The following is a 17,236-nucleotide window of genomic DNA, read 5'->3' on the forward strand; positions in this document are numbered from 1 at the left end:
ATCATTGTGATATTTTTACTGGCTGGCTCTTTTAGAGCTTTTATATTGACTGGGTTTTAGTGTCCACCTCTCCCTGCTTTCCTGTTCCCTTCCTCCCTTCGGTTTTACCCTCACTTCCTTCCTTGCTGCCACCACCACCATTATATTATTATTATTATTACTATTATTATTTTTATTCTTATTATTTTATTTTGGCATGAGCCTTGTTGAGGTTTGAAAGGTTTTTTTTATTACTTTCCTTTTCCCCTCCCCTTTTTTTCATCCCCCCCTTGTCTTTTCCCCCCTTTTCTTTTTTTTTACCCCCTTTTTTTTCCTCCTCTTTTGTCTTTTTTCCCCTGCTTTTTTCTTTCTTTTTCTCCCTTTATTTTTTTGCCTTTTTTTTTAATACCGGGATACTGTTGTGTGGCCGTGTGACTTGATGTTTGTACTGCGATTTGGTATACCAAGCTTTATTAAACATACCGAGTTCATTTTTAACTAAACCTGTGTACCTTGTCTCTCTTGCTGTGTCTCTTATCAGGCGATTAGGTTGCCGCTTCACTCCATCCTGCTCTGCATCCCCCTCCTGCTCCCACTCCCCATCAGTAGAACTGGAATTAACCTAGTCTGGGGTACTCTCTATTATTCAAATATCCCTGCTGCCTTTGTCCAGATAAAACCTAGGCTTACCCTCCCCTCCCCCCCCCCAACCCTTTTAATTTAGTTTTTGTTTTGTTCACCCATTTTTGGTTTTATCTTTTTCAGTTTGTTTTCTGATAGACTCTCTTGAGACAGGCAGATAAAACATGGAGGCACTTGCTCCTTGCTGCTGCAGAGGGGTGCTGGATTGTATTTACCAACCAGAAATTTTTTTTTAAACTTTTTAAAACCTGTAGGTTGAGGTTTTGTGTCTCTTTTTGGGTGGTAAATTTTTTTTTCAGATGCCTAGACATAACCCACGGTGTTCAAGGATGTGGCAATTACTGCATTAAATTTGACTCTGCAGTTTCCCTCCCTCACCCTCACCCCAGTTTTTTTCTTGCAGCTTTTTTTTTTGTCAGCCTGTCATTAGTACTTCAGTGGGAAAAGAGATTACTTGAGACTTTTCCTCCAGAGACACAAGGGGTTTCTGTTTTAGAGCGCACTCATTAAATAATAATCATGGGGAAAGGTCATTTTAATGAGCCCTCAGCTCCCAAAAGAAAGTAGCTCGGCTGGGCTGAATGCTAAGCAAGAGCATCCCCAGTTGTTATCATCTAAGTTACATGGCAGAGCTGGATGTAGCTCAGCAAAAGCCTTTTAGTGTTTCACACTGCTCAGGGCTGTTAATTGAAAATGGGGCTGGATAGTTTGTCTTTTGTTTTGGTTTGTTTTTTTTTTTTCTTTTCTGAGGTTTTTTGATGTTAATTTCCTCCGTGCACCTGTTTGGTTTTTCTTCCCTCCAAACCCAACCTCCAAATAAAGATAATTTAAGCTCAAAAAAAAAAAAAAAGATCAAACATGACAAAGATACAGAACATTGATTTGGTTTGATGTGGCTTTGGGCTGGACCCACCAATGCATTTCAAAGAAAAAAGAAAAATTGTTCTTTAGAGAACCTAAAAAGTTGTGGGGATAGCGGATTTTATGTAAGGCTGAGATTGCCACATTTACATGAAGAGTCTGCGTTAACTTCCATTCTTCCCTTCCCTGTTCCTTCCTGCATCTTTTCTTTGTTTGTTTTGCTGCTGTTGGAAATTTTGAGGATATCAATCCCATTTAGGTGCCAAGTTCTTGGGGTTTTTTTGGGTTTGCCTTTTGGTTTTGCTCCAGGTAAGCAGAGAGGTAACTTGTCCCTTTGTTTATTTTTCAAGTAACCTGTCTGCTTTATTAAAAAAAAATAAAAAGAAATTACAAATCCCAGTTTTATGGGATGAAATCTGGGGAAGGGAGGGGATATGGGAGGAGGTTGGGGAATCTGGAACAAATGGGAAAATACGTTGTAAATCCCTCTGAGGTCTCATTTAATGGTGGGGAAACCAAAGATGCAAAACCCCCTGGGGTGGGAGGTGGGCATGGAGTGGGAGGCAGGGAGGGATTATTGGTTACAATTCGGGGTGGTTTGTTTTTTTTTTTTTTTTTTTTTTTTGCAAATGACTTTTTTTTTTTTTTTGGTTGTTCTTTGTCAGAAGCATTTCTTGAAGGGATATTTGGGTAATAGGGTTTCTAATGGCTTTCCCTGAATACTAAACCGATTAATAACCTCAGCTTTTCTAGAAGTGCTCGCTTTCTCCTTGCAGCTGCTTGACCAACCCTTTCACCCCTGCCCCTATCCATGATGCTTTGAATGTCTGTGTCGGTCTCTTGCATTTGCTCTCACGCTGCACTAAAGAAGCAAAGTGGTTGGCTGGTTGTAGGGCAGACACTTCTCAGCGAGGGTCACTAGCCATGAACCTGAACCTTGACCATTGTTATGTAGGTAGGCAAAATAACTTTTCTTTATGTCATCTGTCAGCCTCAGACGTTTCGATGTTGCCTCCATGAATAATGACACGTAGCTCTTTGCATTCTCTTGGTTATTTTAACTTTGAAGATGATTGCTGTCTGCTTTTGACTTTTCTCTGTCCAGGAAGAGTCTTGCATGGAAGGGTTTGCTTGTGTGCATGTGATTGAGGACTCCAGAAATGCTTTTCTCTTTGCAGAACTTCTTTTTGAGAACCCCTTAGCCCAGCCAAGGGAGGGATTTGCAGATAGGTCCAAGATGCAAAGTCTCTGCTGCTGCCCTTAGGGGTTTCTGAGCCGTGGTGCAGACTGTCCCACTATCAGGGATATTGCCTGGCCATGGTCCTGCCAGAATCTGTGTCAGAGGTAGGATTAGCTGCAGGAAGACCTGTTTTATTTCATCTGGGTTGAGATAGAGGAGGTGGGGACATGCTGCTTTCTTACAGACCAAACATCACATTGCCGTTCTGATAAGAGGCAAAGCTTGTGCTTTTTAATTCAGTGACCTTGGAGAGGAAACTGCTAATGTGGACTAAAGCCACATGGGTCTTTGAAAACTATCAGGATAGGTAATTCCTTGAGCTTTCTGAAACCAAAGACCCATTTGTCCTTCTCCTCCATCCTCTGTTTCCATTAAGAATTTAGTAACTTCTTCCCTACTCTCCTTTCCCCAACTTAGACGATGATTTTACCCCAATGAAAAACAAAGCAGTGAGGGATAACCAGTTCCCTACACAGTCATTCCCATGTGATAGTTGTAATATTTTTTTTAATAAGCACTTCTGGAGTCAACAGCACAGCACATATGGGGGGGGGAAAATCTTCCAATGATGAGAATTGGCTTACTTGAAAAAAAAATTAAAGGTACAGTCTCAAATTGGACATTCAAAAATAAGCAACCTTCAGAATTTGGACAGATCACAGAAATCAGATGTCAATGACCCAGTAGCTGTCTAAAGTCTGCCTGTACTTAGCCTGCTTTGTATGCTGTAGGCCTGCTTGGTGTTTTGAGAAAATCATGCTATTTATTTTTACAATGTGAAATGACTCTTTTAAGTGTGTGTTTTTACTCCTTCCCTTCCCCAACCTTTCCTGTCCACACCCCCCTCAAGCCATCTTGTTACATACATCAGTCTCTAAATACCAAATTGCTTAACCAATTTCTGTTCATCATTAACAAATCTGCATTTACTGCTCTCCTTCAGTAACATACCACGCCAGCTTAGCTTTTAAAAGCAATGAGAAAACTTAGTATTTTGAACTGGGTTAGGATTTTAATTTAATGCAGGTAAAAATAATTAAAAAAAAAATCTTTGGCTTAATTTTATCTGACATCAGTAGCATTTAAATATTAATTTATTGTTTGTTTTGGCTGTGGAGTTGTATGTACACGTGTGGTTGCGTGTGTGGGTATATACACTCATATACATGCTCTTAAAAATGTCAGTTAAAACAGATATTTTTAACTTCGAGTATTTTTTTTCCCTTACCCTCACTCGGTGTCAACAGAATTACTGTTGAAGGAAAAAATTATTTTTTTTAAATGTCTTTTTCCCCATTGCTAACTTTTCAGGAGGAAAAAAAAATAGAATTGAGGCTTCAGTTGTGTAAAGGCATCTGTGCATAGTTAATTTTAAACCCACACATAGTTTGGGTACAGTAGGAGTAAAACTCCTGCTTTCTATTAAATACAGGCTCTCCAAGGAGCTGTGCAGATGGCCAGAGAGCACCAGCAGCTTATTTGCCACCATGACCAGAAGTTGGGGACTTAGTTTAGAAGCGTGTGGGTTTGGAGCAGAGCCCCAAATGTCTTCTTTTTGTTTCATTTGTTACTTTTTGTCCCTTGGAAAACCAGAAGGAAGCGGAGCGGGGATCATGTTGTGCATGTGGAGTGGGGTTAGCAAGATCTGTCCTCGCCGTGAGAGGTGGAGGAGGATGGATCTGTGCTGTGAATGTGTTAAAATGGGGTTAAAATTGTATCTCCTGTGGATAAAAATACAAGTGTTGTGGTAAAAATGCTGACAAGGGACTGTCTTCAGTTGCCTTTCCGTGGTGCGGTGCCGTGTATGTGAAGGAGGTTGGAATAACCGCCAGGGACATTATTGTGTAGTGTGTTTTCTGTAGGGTGAGTAATAGCTGCTTTCATCCTGGCTTTTAAATCTGTTTTACCTGAGTGCATTTGAAATACTGGAGCTGCTGGGCACCCTTATGGCCTTGCACATGCAGCCTTTAAGTGCTGAAGAAGTGGTGCTGCTGGTGACGCGACTGAGCCAAGGGGGCTGGACTGGACATGGAGGGATTTTCCTGCAAACTTTCCCCCTCTTTTTTGCCTGTTTTCCTCCCCAGCTGCTCAGCGAGCCACTCTGTCCTCAGCCAACTGTCTAAGTCTGGCATTAGAGGCTGTACAGGTTGATTTTTTAAATTTTTTTTCCCCTGTTTTTGCTGAAAATCGCTGAATTTCAGAGCGAAATGGGATGTGTGGAGAGGCTCTCACTACCCCATGGTGTGTCACTGAACGCAGGCGTGGTTTTACTGCTTCTGAGGCAGGTGGTTTCCACATCTCAATAGCCAAGTTCATCTGAATTTGTTTTCTTTTTGGCAAAATATGGTAGGAAAACAGCTGTTGTGCCCCCTTTTCTGGTAGGGGAAGGAATCTGATCCCAGTTTGCTGCAGATTTTTTTTTTTTCCCAGTGGCTTTTATGCAAGGAGTGAGCAGGGCTGTGGATTTCTTGGTATTTACTGCAGGTTTAGTAGCATTTTAATATCACAAGGAACCAGCCTGAGCAACTGAAATGGGGAAGGGATTTTTATGCAGTTAAAAATTAGTATTCTGTGGCTATCTGATGTATGCTGCAGAGATAAGCTGTCCTTGTTTAAAAAAACCAAAAAGCAAGAAAAAAAGCTACCCATTACCTCAGTTGATAAAATACAAGGATGAGAACATTGTTTTCTGATATTCCTGTTCTTTCTAATATCATGGAAAACTAACACTTGTGTTATTGTATTTTTTTTTTTTCTGAACAGCCAAGTGTTGAGGACGTTTTTATCTATCCCAGAGGGCATATGTGAAAAGAAAAGGATTTTCATGTTCATTCCAGCTCATTTTGAAGGGATCTGGTTTCTCATTTGGCTGGATTTTAGAGGCAGGGATAGTGGCTGGTAGGAGCTGGGGAGTGGGCTCAGAGCAGGGCTCCTGCTAGTGGTGGAAATTTTCCAGCAGCCTCAATGATCCTACTTAAGCCCTCAATTTCAAGAGAAATGAAATATCTTTTCCAGACCCACTTTTTACTGTTAAATATATATATATATATATATATAAATAGATATATGTGCTCATATATGTGTGTATAAGTATGTGTGTGGTATAGTGCATTTGTGTAGTGACTTGCTCACCAGCAGTAAGTGGATGAGATGCTGTTAAAATTAATTGCTTTTGAGCTGCTGGCAGACTCTTGGGAAGTGCTGTAGGAAGGGAGAGGTGCCACTCTCGGAGCATCTACCCCCAAAATACCTGCTGTAGATACAGCATAGAGGAAACCCCCAGCCCACTGCTCTGTGAGTGTCAGCCGAGGCAGCGAGGCTGATTTCTTTGCCAGAATTAGATTTTGGCTGTGGGCAGCTCTTCCTGCCTGTGCTGAGCCGGGCTTCCCTAGACTGAGCTGTAGAAAGGGAAATGAAAGGCACAGAGAGTTTTGAGGCAGTGTTTAAACACTACTCCTTGTCTCCAACACTGCCTACACTTTCCTCCCTTATGCATTCCAAATCCATTGCTTTCAAGTTATTATTTCTCTCCCCTCTCTCTTTGCATTTTTGCCTCCTGCCCCTTCCCCTCTTCTCTGTCCCCCTTGCTTCCTGCCACGGCCCAGGCTGCTCTCTGGTATTCCCCTTCCATGCTGATCTCTGATTCTGATTACATTAATGGATTTCATTATGGAGGAAGCGGTGGTGGGCGGGAGGGGAATCCCACAGCTCCCAGGTTGGGATTTTTAAAGGAATTAAGCTTTTAATTCCTCCTGAAAGCTGCAGGGAAGGGGTGCGTGGCATCCTTTTCAAATCTGCCAACACCCTGCTCTTCCCTCCCTCGCCTTGAGTGGGTCCTCTTTGCCGTACCCTGTATTGCTGTGTCCTTCCAGGGTGGTGGCAGGCAGGTGACACCGGCTCTGTGGCCGCAAGGACACGTGTGTGTCCATGGCCCAGTGTCTTCTGGCTCAGTCGTGGGTGGTTCAGTGCTACTTAGGTGAGCACAGAGCAGCAGCAGAGTTGTGGTTCGGTTTGGAAATGTGGGTGAAGCGCAACTCTGTGAGATTTGTAACGGGCTCCCTCTTTTCTGCGTGCCAGATTCGAGCTCGGAGGAGGAGGAGGACGACGATGAGGAGGAAGAGGAGGAGGCAGAGGACTATGGCACGGACGGCACAGACAGGCTGTCGTCGCCTGCCCTCGATGAGAGCGGCCTGGGCCTTCTGGCCAGGTTTGCTGCCAGCGCCATGCCCAGCCCCATCGTGCCCCCTCCGCTTTCCATCATCCAGCTGGAGGCCAAGCAGAAGGCGAAGAAGAAGGAGGAGCGGCAGAGCCTGATGGGTGCGTTGCGTGGCTTGGGTTGGTGCCACGGGGGCAAGGTGGAAGGTTTGGGAGGCCCCAGCTGTGCTACAAGAGAGCAGGTTGTTACCCAGACACTGAGTTGCCCTTTTTTTGCTTTGACTACTTGGTCCTGATGCTGAAGGTGGGGAAAATGGCCTGGCAGGAAAACAAGAACCAGGTTTAGCAGCTGCAGCTCTGGCTTCCCTAGGGACAGTTCCCTGTGGCTTTGTCAGTTTCTTCTTTTCCTACCTGGAAAATCCTCAGCAGCCATGCGGCAAGGGCGAGCAGTGGGATGCTGCATCCCCCTGGACAAAGCGCAGAAGGCAATGAAGTGCTGTTACATTTAGGGAAGGAAGCATGTGCTAAATGCAGCTGATCTTGGATACCCAAGAGAGGCAGAGACACTCAAGCAGGACACTCAAGCAGAAGGAAAACTTTCAATCAGTCCATCCCATCAGCTTCCTTATAGAAACCAGCCAGCAAGACTTGAAACAAGCATTCCTTCCTCTGCTCGTGTGTTTGCAGTGCCAGACCCTGGGTTTCTGTCCCGTCTCTGTCTCACTTTCAGTGTGTTGGGAGTTTCATTTCTTCCCCTCCCTGTGCCCTGCTGCACAAGTGCCCATTGGTGACATTGTTCTCGGTCAGACAGATCTATATGGGTTCCATTTATAAATTCGCTATTAATATTTATTAAGTGATAATGGAATTTATAGCATGCTTCAGAATGGAAAATTATGTCCTCCTCGGGAGCCTGGCTTGTTTTAGCGCTGTTTCCATGCTATATTAGGCTTTTGCCAACTTGTTCCAACAGCCTCTGTTAAGAATTTATTGTCTTGTAACCTACCCTCCTTGAAGCTGGAAGCATCTAGAAATTACCTCATGCGGTAGTGAGAGAGGAGGAGTGTTTTAATTTCCAGTGGGTTTTTTATTTTGAGCCTTGCCAGCTTTAGTTTTGACAGGCTGACTCTTTTCCTGTTCATACTGGGGCTGTCTCAGGGAAAGAGGTTTGCTTAGAAGATGAGAGCAGGTTCCTGCAGACTGAATTTACCCAGGAAAGTGAGCTTGAGAGAGAAGGACTGAGAGAAGATGCTGTCCTTGCACGTGCCACGTACATTTTCATTTTCCCACATGAATGTTGTTTGCTTACCTCCTGCCCATGGGTGTGTAGGTGCTGCCTCAGTTTCCCTTCTACCCCTGGAAACATGATCTTGCTTTCCTTTATCAGGTTCAGGGGAAAACACTGAAGGTGGGGAACATCTTGGCATTACTACAATATTTGAGGCCCCTGGGTACTGCTGTGCCTGTGGGGCTGAGCAGAGGCCAATGTGAGGGGATTTCCATTTGCCACAGACAAAAGATCATTTACCTTTCTTGACTTTAAGGCGATTACCCGAGCCAGTAAAAAGATCTGTGGTGTCTGTTGGCCAATGGGAAAAAATAAGCTTGAAATATGGGTTTATTCCATTTGTTAAAAGGGATTGTTCTCCTGAAACAAAGGTGAAACTGGAGAGGACTCCCACTGGGAGGAGTGGGAGGCTCAGCTTGTGGGGTTCGTGCTCGGCTTCAGTGGAACAGCTCCTTTTTGAGAAGGGGCACAAGTTAGAGTATCTGTTCTAATAAGAGCTTTCCAGCAGGGTTTGGCTGTGAGACAAGGGAGAAAATGGAAGCAGGCAACATGCTGAACCACACTGCCTGAATGGTTGGGCTCTGCTTTGGAGCAGGGGAGACTTTACTTCCAGAGAAATCGGTGTTTTATGGGGCAGAAATGCAGATCTGAGGGCATGTGGAGAATTGGAAAGGGGAACAAGCAAAGGCTTTGTTGAACAGGCACAGTGTCTCTCATGGAACCCAAAAGCTTCCAGCGGGATGTGTCCTCTCTTGGCTCAGCCAAGGCTTTGACTGATGGTTAAATCCTTTGCACCTAGGGACAGAATTTGAGTACACCGACTCAGAGAGTGAGATCAAGATCAGGAAGAAGTCACCTTCCGGGCTGCTGCGGGGAAAGAAGGGGTCACTGGACTCAAGCAGCATCCCACCAAGCCAGGCCCCCAGCAGCCTCGACTCTGGATCTGGGAGCGCTGACAAGGCCAAGCTTGGGTCTGAGAAAGGCCGCAAGCTGAAGAAATTCAAATCCCCCAAGGACTTGAGCTTTGAGTTTGGGCTGGAGGCCAGCGATGATGACCTGTGGAACCGGCGCAGGAGCGAGCGGATCTTCCTCCACGACGCCACCACGTCCTCGGCCATGCTGACGTCTGCGGCCCCTGCCAGCTCCACTCCTGTCTCCAAGCCTGGGCGCTGTGGCAAGGGGGCCCCCATGAGCCCCAAAAAGGAGGGCAGCAAGGGGAAGGAGAGAAAGGAGCTAAGCAAGGTGAGGAATGTGCTGGCAAAATTGGTGTGGGACCCTTGGGTGAGGGTGTGGGGAGGGCAGTTAACTCTGCTAGGGCAGAGGAGAGTTGAATCATGTCTCAGCAGTTGTTTGGCTGCCCCTTGTCACCCCTACCAGCCCCATGTACACCTAGAGGATCTGTCAGACTTGGATCTGACTCGCAGGGAGTAAAAACCTATCGTGGCTGAATGGGGCTGGTTATTTGTGTCAACCTCCCTGTCCCAAATCCAACCTGTTTGGGTTGGCCAGAGTGGACAGTCTTCCCACTCTCTGCATGACCTTATTCACTTGCTGAGCTGTGTCCCCTGTGCTGGCCTTTAAGGCTGTTCACCTTTAACTTGTGACTTCTGGGGGCTGTCCCTGGCTGGGGGTGGCAGTGATCCCTGGGTTACTGGGTTTTCATCTCAGCTGAAAGCTCTACTCCCTCTGGCTCCCGTTCAGTTCATGGCAGTTTTGGAGCAGTACTAATGGGGAGAGTTAGACAAGTTAGTTGTGACATGAGGCCAACTGGGATCTTCTTGGAACTCTTCAGAGGAACATTTGATGGTCAGGATTTGCTCTCCAGGGTAATGAAAAGCTCTTCCCAAAGTGTGTGAAGCCAGAAGACAGAGCTGGGACATGTGATGTGGTCAGTGAAGTAACTGCTGGCTGAACATCATACTATCTATGCACAGCCTGCTTTGCTCCACCTTTCTCCTCTCCCTGGTCCCAGATCTTTATCAACTCTCTCTTTACTAATGGAAGTGTTTTCTTTTTATTTTTAGCAACGGAAGAAGGGGAAAGAAACACCCTGCTGCTCCTCCTCCTCGTCCATGTCTCCTCCTGGCATCCCTAGCTCCCCATCTGATGTTCGTGTCAGCCTGGCAAATGCCCTGGGCTCCACCAAGAAGAGCAAAGCCAAGGTGAAAGCCAAGGAGGTGAAAAAAGAGGTGAGGGGCTGGTTCCAGTGTGGGTGAGCTGGAGGGTGGCTGGCAGAGCCCTGCTCTTTACTGAACTGTTGCAGTGTGAGGGAGGGAAATACAGATGTGCTGGTTTTGCTGGGTGTGATACAGGCAAAAGGCTGGTTTGAGAAGCCTAAAATCCAAGGAAGACTGTCAGGTAGTACCTGCTGCTACCATCTGGCGTTCATTTGCCTTCATCCCCCAAATTAGTGAGCAGGCAGGATTTTCTCTAAGGCCGCCACAGGGTGGAGGGAGAGCTTTCACAGAGAGCTTTCATGGATAGCAAGGATCAAGGAGACGGTGATGGAGTTGCCTTGCTCAGCACTGTGTCACAGCTGGTTTCTGCTCCGCTGCTGTAGCCTGTCATCCCTCATAACACACATTGCTGCATCTTCTCACACGATTTCTGAGCGTAACACCTGCGGTCTGCGTGTAACAGCGAGAAACAGATCGTAGAGATTTGAGAGGAAATAGGAACAGTGCCTGGTACCTGTTCACCAAAGGCAGAGAGGTCAGGAACACTGTGCAGAGATGGTGAATGCAGAGCAAAGCTGCAGCTCTCTGCTCCACAGCATTTCTCCTAACCTCCAGGAATGAGCATGTGGGGAATAGCTTTTGGTCAGCTGTCAGTGGTGCTTGGGGATAAACCCAGCAAAAAGCTTGGGTTCACCCACTTAACTCTCTGTGTGATTAACATTGCTGAGGATGGAGACAAGTTTGTCCCAATACCCTCAGGTTATTTGTCGCTGGAGGAAGGTGAGATGGGATCAGACTGTTGCCTGTGCTGCTGATGTGCTTGCTTGCTCTCCTGCAGAACCGAGGGAAAGGAGGAGCTGTCAGCAAGCTCATGGAGAGCATGGCAGCAGAGGAGGATTTTGAACCCAACCAAGACAGCAGCTTCTCAGAGGATGAGAACATCCCACTGAGCATGTTGGTCGAGCGACCACCCACACCAGGTGAGGGCAGGAGGGGCTGGGGGCTGATTGTACAGGTAGAGGGGCTGGGCAACTTTCTCAGGGCTACTCAGAGGAGGATTGTTGTGCTGCTTTCCCATGTTCCTCATCCAAAGATATGAGTCCTTGGGGTGGAGATATCACTTTTTCAGTGACTTCAGTTAAAAACAAGCCTTGTTGGAGTGTCCCACTCTGACATGTGGTTGAAGCCCAGTCTCTGAGTTGCCCTATTTTCATTTCTTGGTATGTTGTTATTACTAAGAGGGGGGAATTATTATTTATTATTGTTAATTTTTTGTTACCTCTGCCAGGAGCTAGCCAGAGAGAGAGAGAGAAAGAGAGAGAGAGGGAGAGAGCCCTTTCTGCTTACTGGCCTTTTCCTGGGGGAGGGGGATGCTGCGAGTGTGAGGTTTCCTTCTCCACTCGATGTCCCTTTTCCATGTGTGGTGCTCTCTAATCCCCATCTTGCTCCAACACCTCACAGCTCCTCGCTCCTGCATCATTGACAAGGATGAGCTGAAAGATGGTCTGCGTGTCCTCATCCCCATGGATGACAAGCTGCTCTATGCTGGGCATGTCAAGACGGTACATTCACCAGACATGTGAGTTGAGGGACTGCTGTATCCACCTGGGATTTGCCAGACATAGCTGCTGCAGGGATCCATTTGGGGGTTCTGTAGAGCTGGCTGCCCAGAGACTGACAGAGTCTGGCAGGGAGGGAGGGAAGGAGGAGAGTTCACTCTGGTGTATCAGCACTGAGGAAAATCCCTTTAACCTCTCGTTAAATGCACTGACATAAACTGGTGGTGGGGCTCCGAGGGAGCTGTTACTGGTCGGGGTGATGTCTCCCATGTGCCGTGTCTGACTGGGCCTGTGTGTTTCAGATACCGTGTGGTGGTGGAAGGCGAGAGGGGAAACCGTCCCCACATTTACTGCCTGGAGCAGCTCTTGCAGGAAGCGGTATGTGAGGCCGAAGGGTGCTTGACCTTGGTGCCTGAGCCCTGTTTTGGGGTGGAGGAGGCAAGCTGGAAACCACCTTGTTCCCTTCCCCAGCTGGGGCTACAGGGATGCCCTGTTCCTGCCTCTGTGGCCAGTGTGGGCAGAGCTCCCCTTGGTGTGCTCACTGCCCCACGGCCAAACTCCCCCACTGGCAGTGGGCACCACTTCTGTATTCCAACAGGGATAGTCCTTCACCCTGCCCTGTGAGCAGACAGGAGGCCATTTCCCAGCAGGGAGACTGTCCCTTGCCTTCTCCAGAGCTGCTTTGCTCCATGCCAGGTGTGGTGGGATGGTCTGTGCTGGTGCAAGGAATGTCAGTAATTGCCTTCCTCTTGTCCTGAGCAGATCATCGATGTGAAACCCCCTTCAGTGCGGTTCCTGCCCGAGGGCACGAGGATTGCAGCCTACTGGAGCCAGCAGTACCGCTGCCTCTACCCAGGGACAGTTGTCCGAGGTAAGGCCACCTGGTGAACCCGGGATGTCTCGGTCCTGTGTGTCCTGAGGGATGTCAGGCTTGTCTGGAGAAGCCCTGAGCTCTGCTGTGAGCATCCTGGAGGTCAGAGCCTGGCCCATTCCTTTCCTCCAGATCACACCCAACTCATTCATGATGCTGATTTAGTGACATCCTGTTGGTTCAGGAAGAGGTTTGAGCAATTTAGGAGCTTAAAAATATCAGGGAAATTCAATACATTTTAGAAAGTCAGAATTGACTCCAGGCACCAGTGATTTCTGAGCTTGTGGAGGTTTCTACATCACCTGGACACTCACAGCTTCATTTCTGACGTATCCACTCCCCAATCTGGTCCCATTAAAAAGCCAGTGAAAGCTCTGGGCAGTTCTGCAATGGCTGGTTTTGCTTTTGGGCCCTTGGTCACACTACATGTGTGTAAAGGAAGAATTACTTGTGAGTTATAGACCAGTAATGCTGATGCAAGAAGAGAGGGTGGGAACACAACTTAATTCTCTTTTAGAAGGTGAAATAGCAGCAGTTTGTGATTGCTGAGAGTAGTTACAAATTGAAGGTTAAAAAAACCAAACAGATACTGCAATGAAAACAGGGAAGTAGATTTCTGCAAGAACAGAAGGGAAGAGTGGAAAGAGGTGGAGAGTCAAACTGGAATGGCTGTTATGTTCTGGAGGAGTGCTGCTGACTGGGGAATTTCACACTGGGTGGGCTGGTTTAGTATTATCAGGGACTTTCCATTGCAAAGTGTGCCCTCCCTGCTTTGGAAAGGATGTTTTGGAGCTGGTGCAGGATCCCTGTCTTTCCCCCGTCCCCACTTGCCTTACAAGGGGTTTGTACTGCAGCATTTGTTCCTAATCCCACCTTCTGCTCCCTCATCCTACAGGAACCCTGGATCTGGAGGAAGATGGTGATCTCATCACAGTAGAGTTTGATGATGGGGACACGGGACGCATCCCACTGTCTCACATTCGGCTTCTCCCACCTGACTACAAGATCCAGTGTGAGTTTTGCCATTCAGTTTTTTGCAAGATACTTCCCACTGTGAAATGTAGGGAGTTTCAGGCCAGTTGCCTCTGAGATTTTTGAACAAGTTCACAGACTTTCAGTCACAAAGATTGCACCATCAATTATGGACACACAGAGCTGGGGTGGGATATAACCCACTGGGAAAAAGCCCCAGTCCCTATTGCAGAATCAGTTGGGATACTCTCCCTGAGTCACATCTCTGTTTTATGTGTTGTTTGACTGTATTTGACTATCACTTTGACCTGTTGCAGGTGCTGAGCCTTCCCCTGCCCTTTTGGTGCCCAGCACCAAGCGCCGTAGCCGTAAATCCAGCAAAGACACTGGAGAAGGAAAAGAAGGAGCTGCACTGGGGTCAGAGGAGCCTGTGTCAAAGGGCAAAGGGCGAGGGAGAAAGCCAAGCGTCAAGGCAAAAGCTGGTAGGTTGTGACCACTGCCACACCTGGAGTTTAGGGGATCCTTGCACAGTTCCCTACTGCTCTCCCCCAATTAGAGCAGGAGATCTGCAGTTTGAGACCCCTGAAGTTGAAGCAGCATCTCTGGGCATTACCCATCAGCTGCCCATGGGCACTGGCATCAGGCCAGGCTGCTCAGTGAGCAGTGAGTACCTGTGTCCCTTTGGGGTACCTGAGCAGGCAGGAACAAGCCACATTTGGCCAGAGATGGGTCAGCATTGGTGTCTGGTTGAATCTGAGCTAATAAAGCCCATCTGGATGGATAACATCATGTCTTTGTGTTTCCTCCCTTCTGCAGAAGAGGCTGCCTTGCCTGAAGAGAAGGATCAGGGTGAGTCCTCACCTGTTACCTCCTCAGTCCCAGAGAAGCCAACCTGCTTGGGCAAGCCAAGCATGAAGGGGTCAAGAAAATCGCAACCGTTGCCGACTGGAGGCTCTCCTGCTCCCACGGAGGAAAAGCGGTCAAAAGCCAGCAAAATGAAGATCTCCACAAAGCTGCACAGCCCCCCCCAGCCCACTTATCAGCCTGCTGTGTTTGGCAGCATCCTTGGTGCAGAACCCTACAGTGACCTCCCAGGAACACTGGCAGCCTTCAGCTCCAGTGAGGCTTCAGGGTCGAAAGCCAAGGCCAAGAAAGGGCGGCCCACAGAAGAGACACAGGAGTTTGGCACCGTGGTCAAGGCTCAGAGGAAGCATGACAGCGAAATCCTGATCAAGCTGGACCATGAGGGCGTGATGTCTCCAAAGACAAAGAAGATGAAGGAGGCGATGAGGATGCTGGAGGACTCAAACCTGGCCAGTCGCAGAGATGGGAAGAGTCTCCTGGGGCTGGGCTATTCCGCTGCAGTGAGTGTGGAGGGCAAGCAGAAATCTTCCCGAGCCAAAGTGGCTGAGGGAGACCCTTCTCCTGCCAGCTTTGGAGGAAAGTTTGATGGCTCAGTGGAAAGCCTCACTGCCTCAAAGGACCAGGAAGAAAAGGCAGCAGCTCCAGCAGCAGTGGAAGAGTCTGAGAGCAACAGCAGCGACAGCAGCTCGGAGTCAGAGGGAGAAGAGGAGGCTGAGAAGAACCGAGGGGAAGCCCAGGACAGCAGTTCAGCCAGCTCAAGAGCATCCACCCCTCTCTCTTCCTCCAATTCTTCCTCCTCTTCCTCTTCTAGCAGCAGCTCCTCTTCATCTTCCTCTTCCTCCTCTTCCTCCACCTCATCGACCTCTTCTTCATCGAGTTCCAGCTCTTCCTCCTCCTCCACTACGGATGAAGATTCCTCCTGCAGCTCTGACGACGAAGTAGCCGAGGCCCAGCCGAGTTCCTCGGTGCAGCAAACCCTCCCGCCCAAGCAAACCAAGCAGGCGGGGAAATCCCGCGCGTCCTCCCACCCGCAGAGCCAGAAGCAGCCGGCGCAGCAGCCGGTGCCGCAGCCGGCGCCGCCGCAGAGCGGCAACAAGAGCAGGCCCAAGAAACGCGAGGGCATCCACCTGCCCACCACCAAGGAGCTGGCCAAGCGCCAGCGCCTGCCGTCCGTGGAGAACAGGCCCAAGATCGCCGCTTTCCTCCCTGCACGGCAACTGTGGAAGTGGTTCGGGAAACCCACGCAGGTAAGGTCTCAGCCAAGGTCTCCAGTTTGCAGGAGATTGGGGTTGGCCTTAGCTGTGTCTAGGGGAGCCATCCTGCATGGCATGTCCCTCTGCCCCAGTTCCTGTGGGAATACTGTGGCCCTGCCAACACCAAAGGGGTGCACGTGGGACAGGGCAAGCAGTTGTGGTTGGGGAAAACCTGGGTGGTCCCTGGCTGCTCACCTGCGCAATCCTCTCTTGGCAGAGACGTGGAATGAAAGGGAAGGCCAGGAAGCTGTTCTACAAGGCCATCGTCCGGGGCAAGGAGATAATCCGCATCGGAGACTGTGCCGTTTTCCTCTCTGCCGGCCGCCCCAACCTCCCCTACATCGGCCGGATCCAGAGCATGTGGGAGTCCTGGGGGAACAACATGGTGGTCCGGGTCAAATGGTTCTATCACCCAGAAGAAACCAACCCTGGGAAGAAACTCAACGAAGGCAAGGTAGGCTGGTCTCCTTTGCTGAGAGGGCTGCAAAGCTCCTTGCTCCCTTTTGTTTCTTTCCAAGGATGAGGAAAACACCCCAGGCCCAGTTTCTTACTGATACCCTGATGGGGGTGGCCCCATCCTTTGATGTTGTGGGGGCTGCCTGTGGTGTGGACTAGCTTGGTGTTTGCCCTTGAACAGGGGAGCGGTGGGTTTTATCCTAATAGGAAATAAAGACTTCTGTGTTGGTCCAAAAAGAATGTCAAGAGCCAGATCAAATCTTTACAGTGTAATAGTGACTGGCCTGGTGCGCAGAAACACTGAATTTTGCACACATGTGCTTTGTTTATAACAGGCTCTTAGGTTTTATTCCCAGTGGCTGTGGGCGGGAGTTGAAGTTCCAAAGGCACGTGAGATGGGCAGGAGGTGCTGGCGTAGAAAAACAACTAATTCACCTGCTTTTCATTTCTCTTTCCTCTTTCCTTCTTGGGCACAGCGCTGGGATCAGAAATCAGGCAGGAGTCTGTCCACAGCTTTGCAGGCATCCAACCAGAGGAAGGACTTTATGGAGGTTGGTCTGGCTGGGGAAAGGTGGGGAGGGAATGCTAGGCACCCTGTAACAAATGGTGCTGGGGAAATGCCCCCCAAACTTCTCTGGCTCTTGCTCTTTGCCTCAGCAGAGTCTGCAGTGTCCAGGGCTTGGGATGATGTTTTCTGGGAGGGTGGGAGTAGCTGCAAGTGCTGGATGTGGGTAGGAACAGTGGACTGGTATCCAGCACCCATCTTTGCATTTGTACCCTTGAAGTGAGGATGACAAGGATGACTCCTGGCCTTCACGTTCCCCTATACATGTGCTTGGCAGCTGCAGCATTCCCCTTGGTGGGAGCTGAGTGAAAGCCAGGGCTCAGGCTCAGCGGGCTGGATGGATTGTGTCCAGGC

At 48.5% G+C, this 17,236-nt stretch overlaps 1 protein-coding gene across 5 annotated transcripts in view; it reads left to right on the plus strand.

Moving 5' to 3' along the window:
• The window catches only part of TNRC18 (trinucleotide repeat containing 18), a 56,882-nt gene that overhangs the window by 37,103 nt on the left and 2,543 nt on the right, over positions 1-17,236 (plus strand). For all 5 annotated transcript variants that reach the window (XM_027683444.1, XM_027683448.1, XM_027683446.1 and 2 more), the window contains 12 exons: positions 6,800-7,039; positions 8,965-9,407; positions 10,190-10,354; positions 11,181-11,322; positions 11,804-11,921; positions 12,204-12,279; positions 12,664-12,772; positions 13,668-13,784; positions 14,062-14,226; positions 14,561-15,855; positions 16,079-16,315; positions 16,794-16,868. In XM_027683444.1, the coding sequence (XP_027539245.1) occupies positions 6,800-7,039; positions 8,965-9,407; positions 10,190-10,354; positions 11,181-11,322; positions 11,804-11,921; positions 12,204-12,279; positions 12,664-12,772; positions 13,668-13,784; positions 14,062-14,226; positions 14,561-15,855; positions 16,079-16,315; positions 16,794-16,868 (3,182 nt within the window). The remainder of the gene's footprint in view (positions 1-6,799; positions 7,040-8,964; positions 9,408-10,189; positions 10,355-11,180; positions 11,323-11,803; positions 11,922-12,203; positions 12,280-12,663; positions 12,773-13,667; positions 13,785-14,061; positions 14,227-14,560; positions 15,856-16,078; positions 16,316-16,793; positions 16,869-17,236) is intronic.

Source organism: Neopelma chrysocephalum, unplaced genomic scaffold, assembly GCF_003984885.1.
Source record: "Neopelma chrysocephalum unplaced genomic scaffold, ASM398488v2 Primary Assembly neopelma1_65, whole genome shotgun sequence".
In the NCBI taxonomy this organism is placed as follows: domain Eukaryota; kingdom Metazoa; phylum Chordata; class Aves; order Passeriformes; family Pipridae; genus Neopelma; species Neopelma chrysocephalum.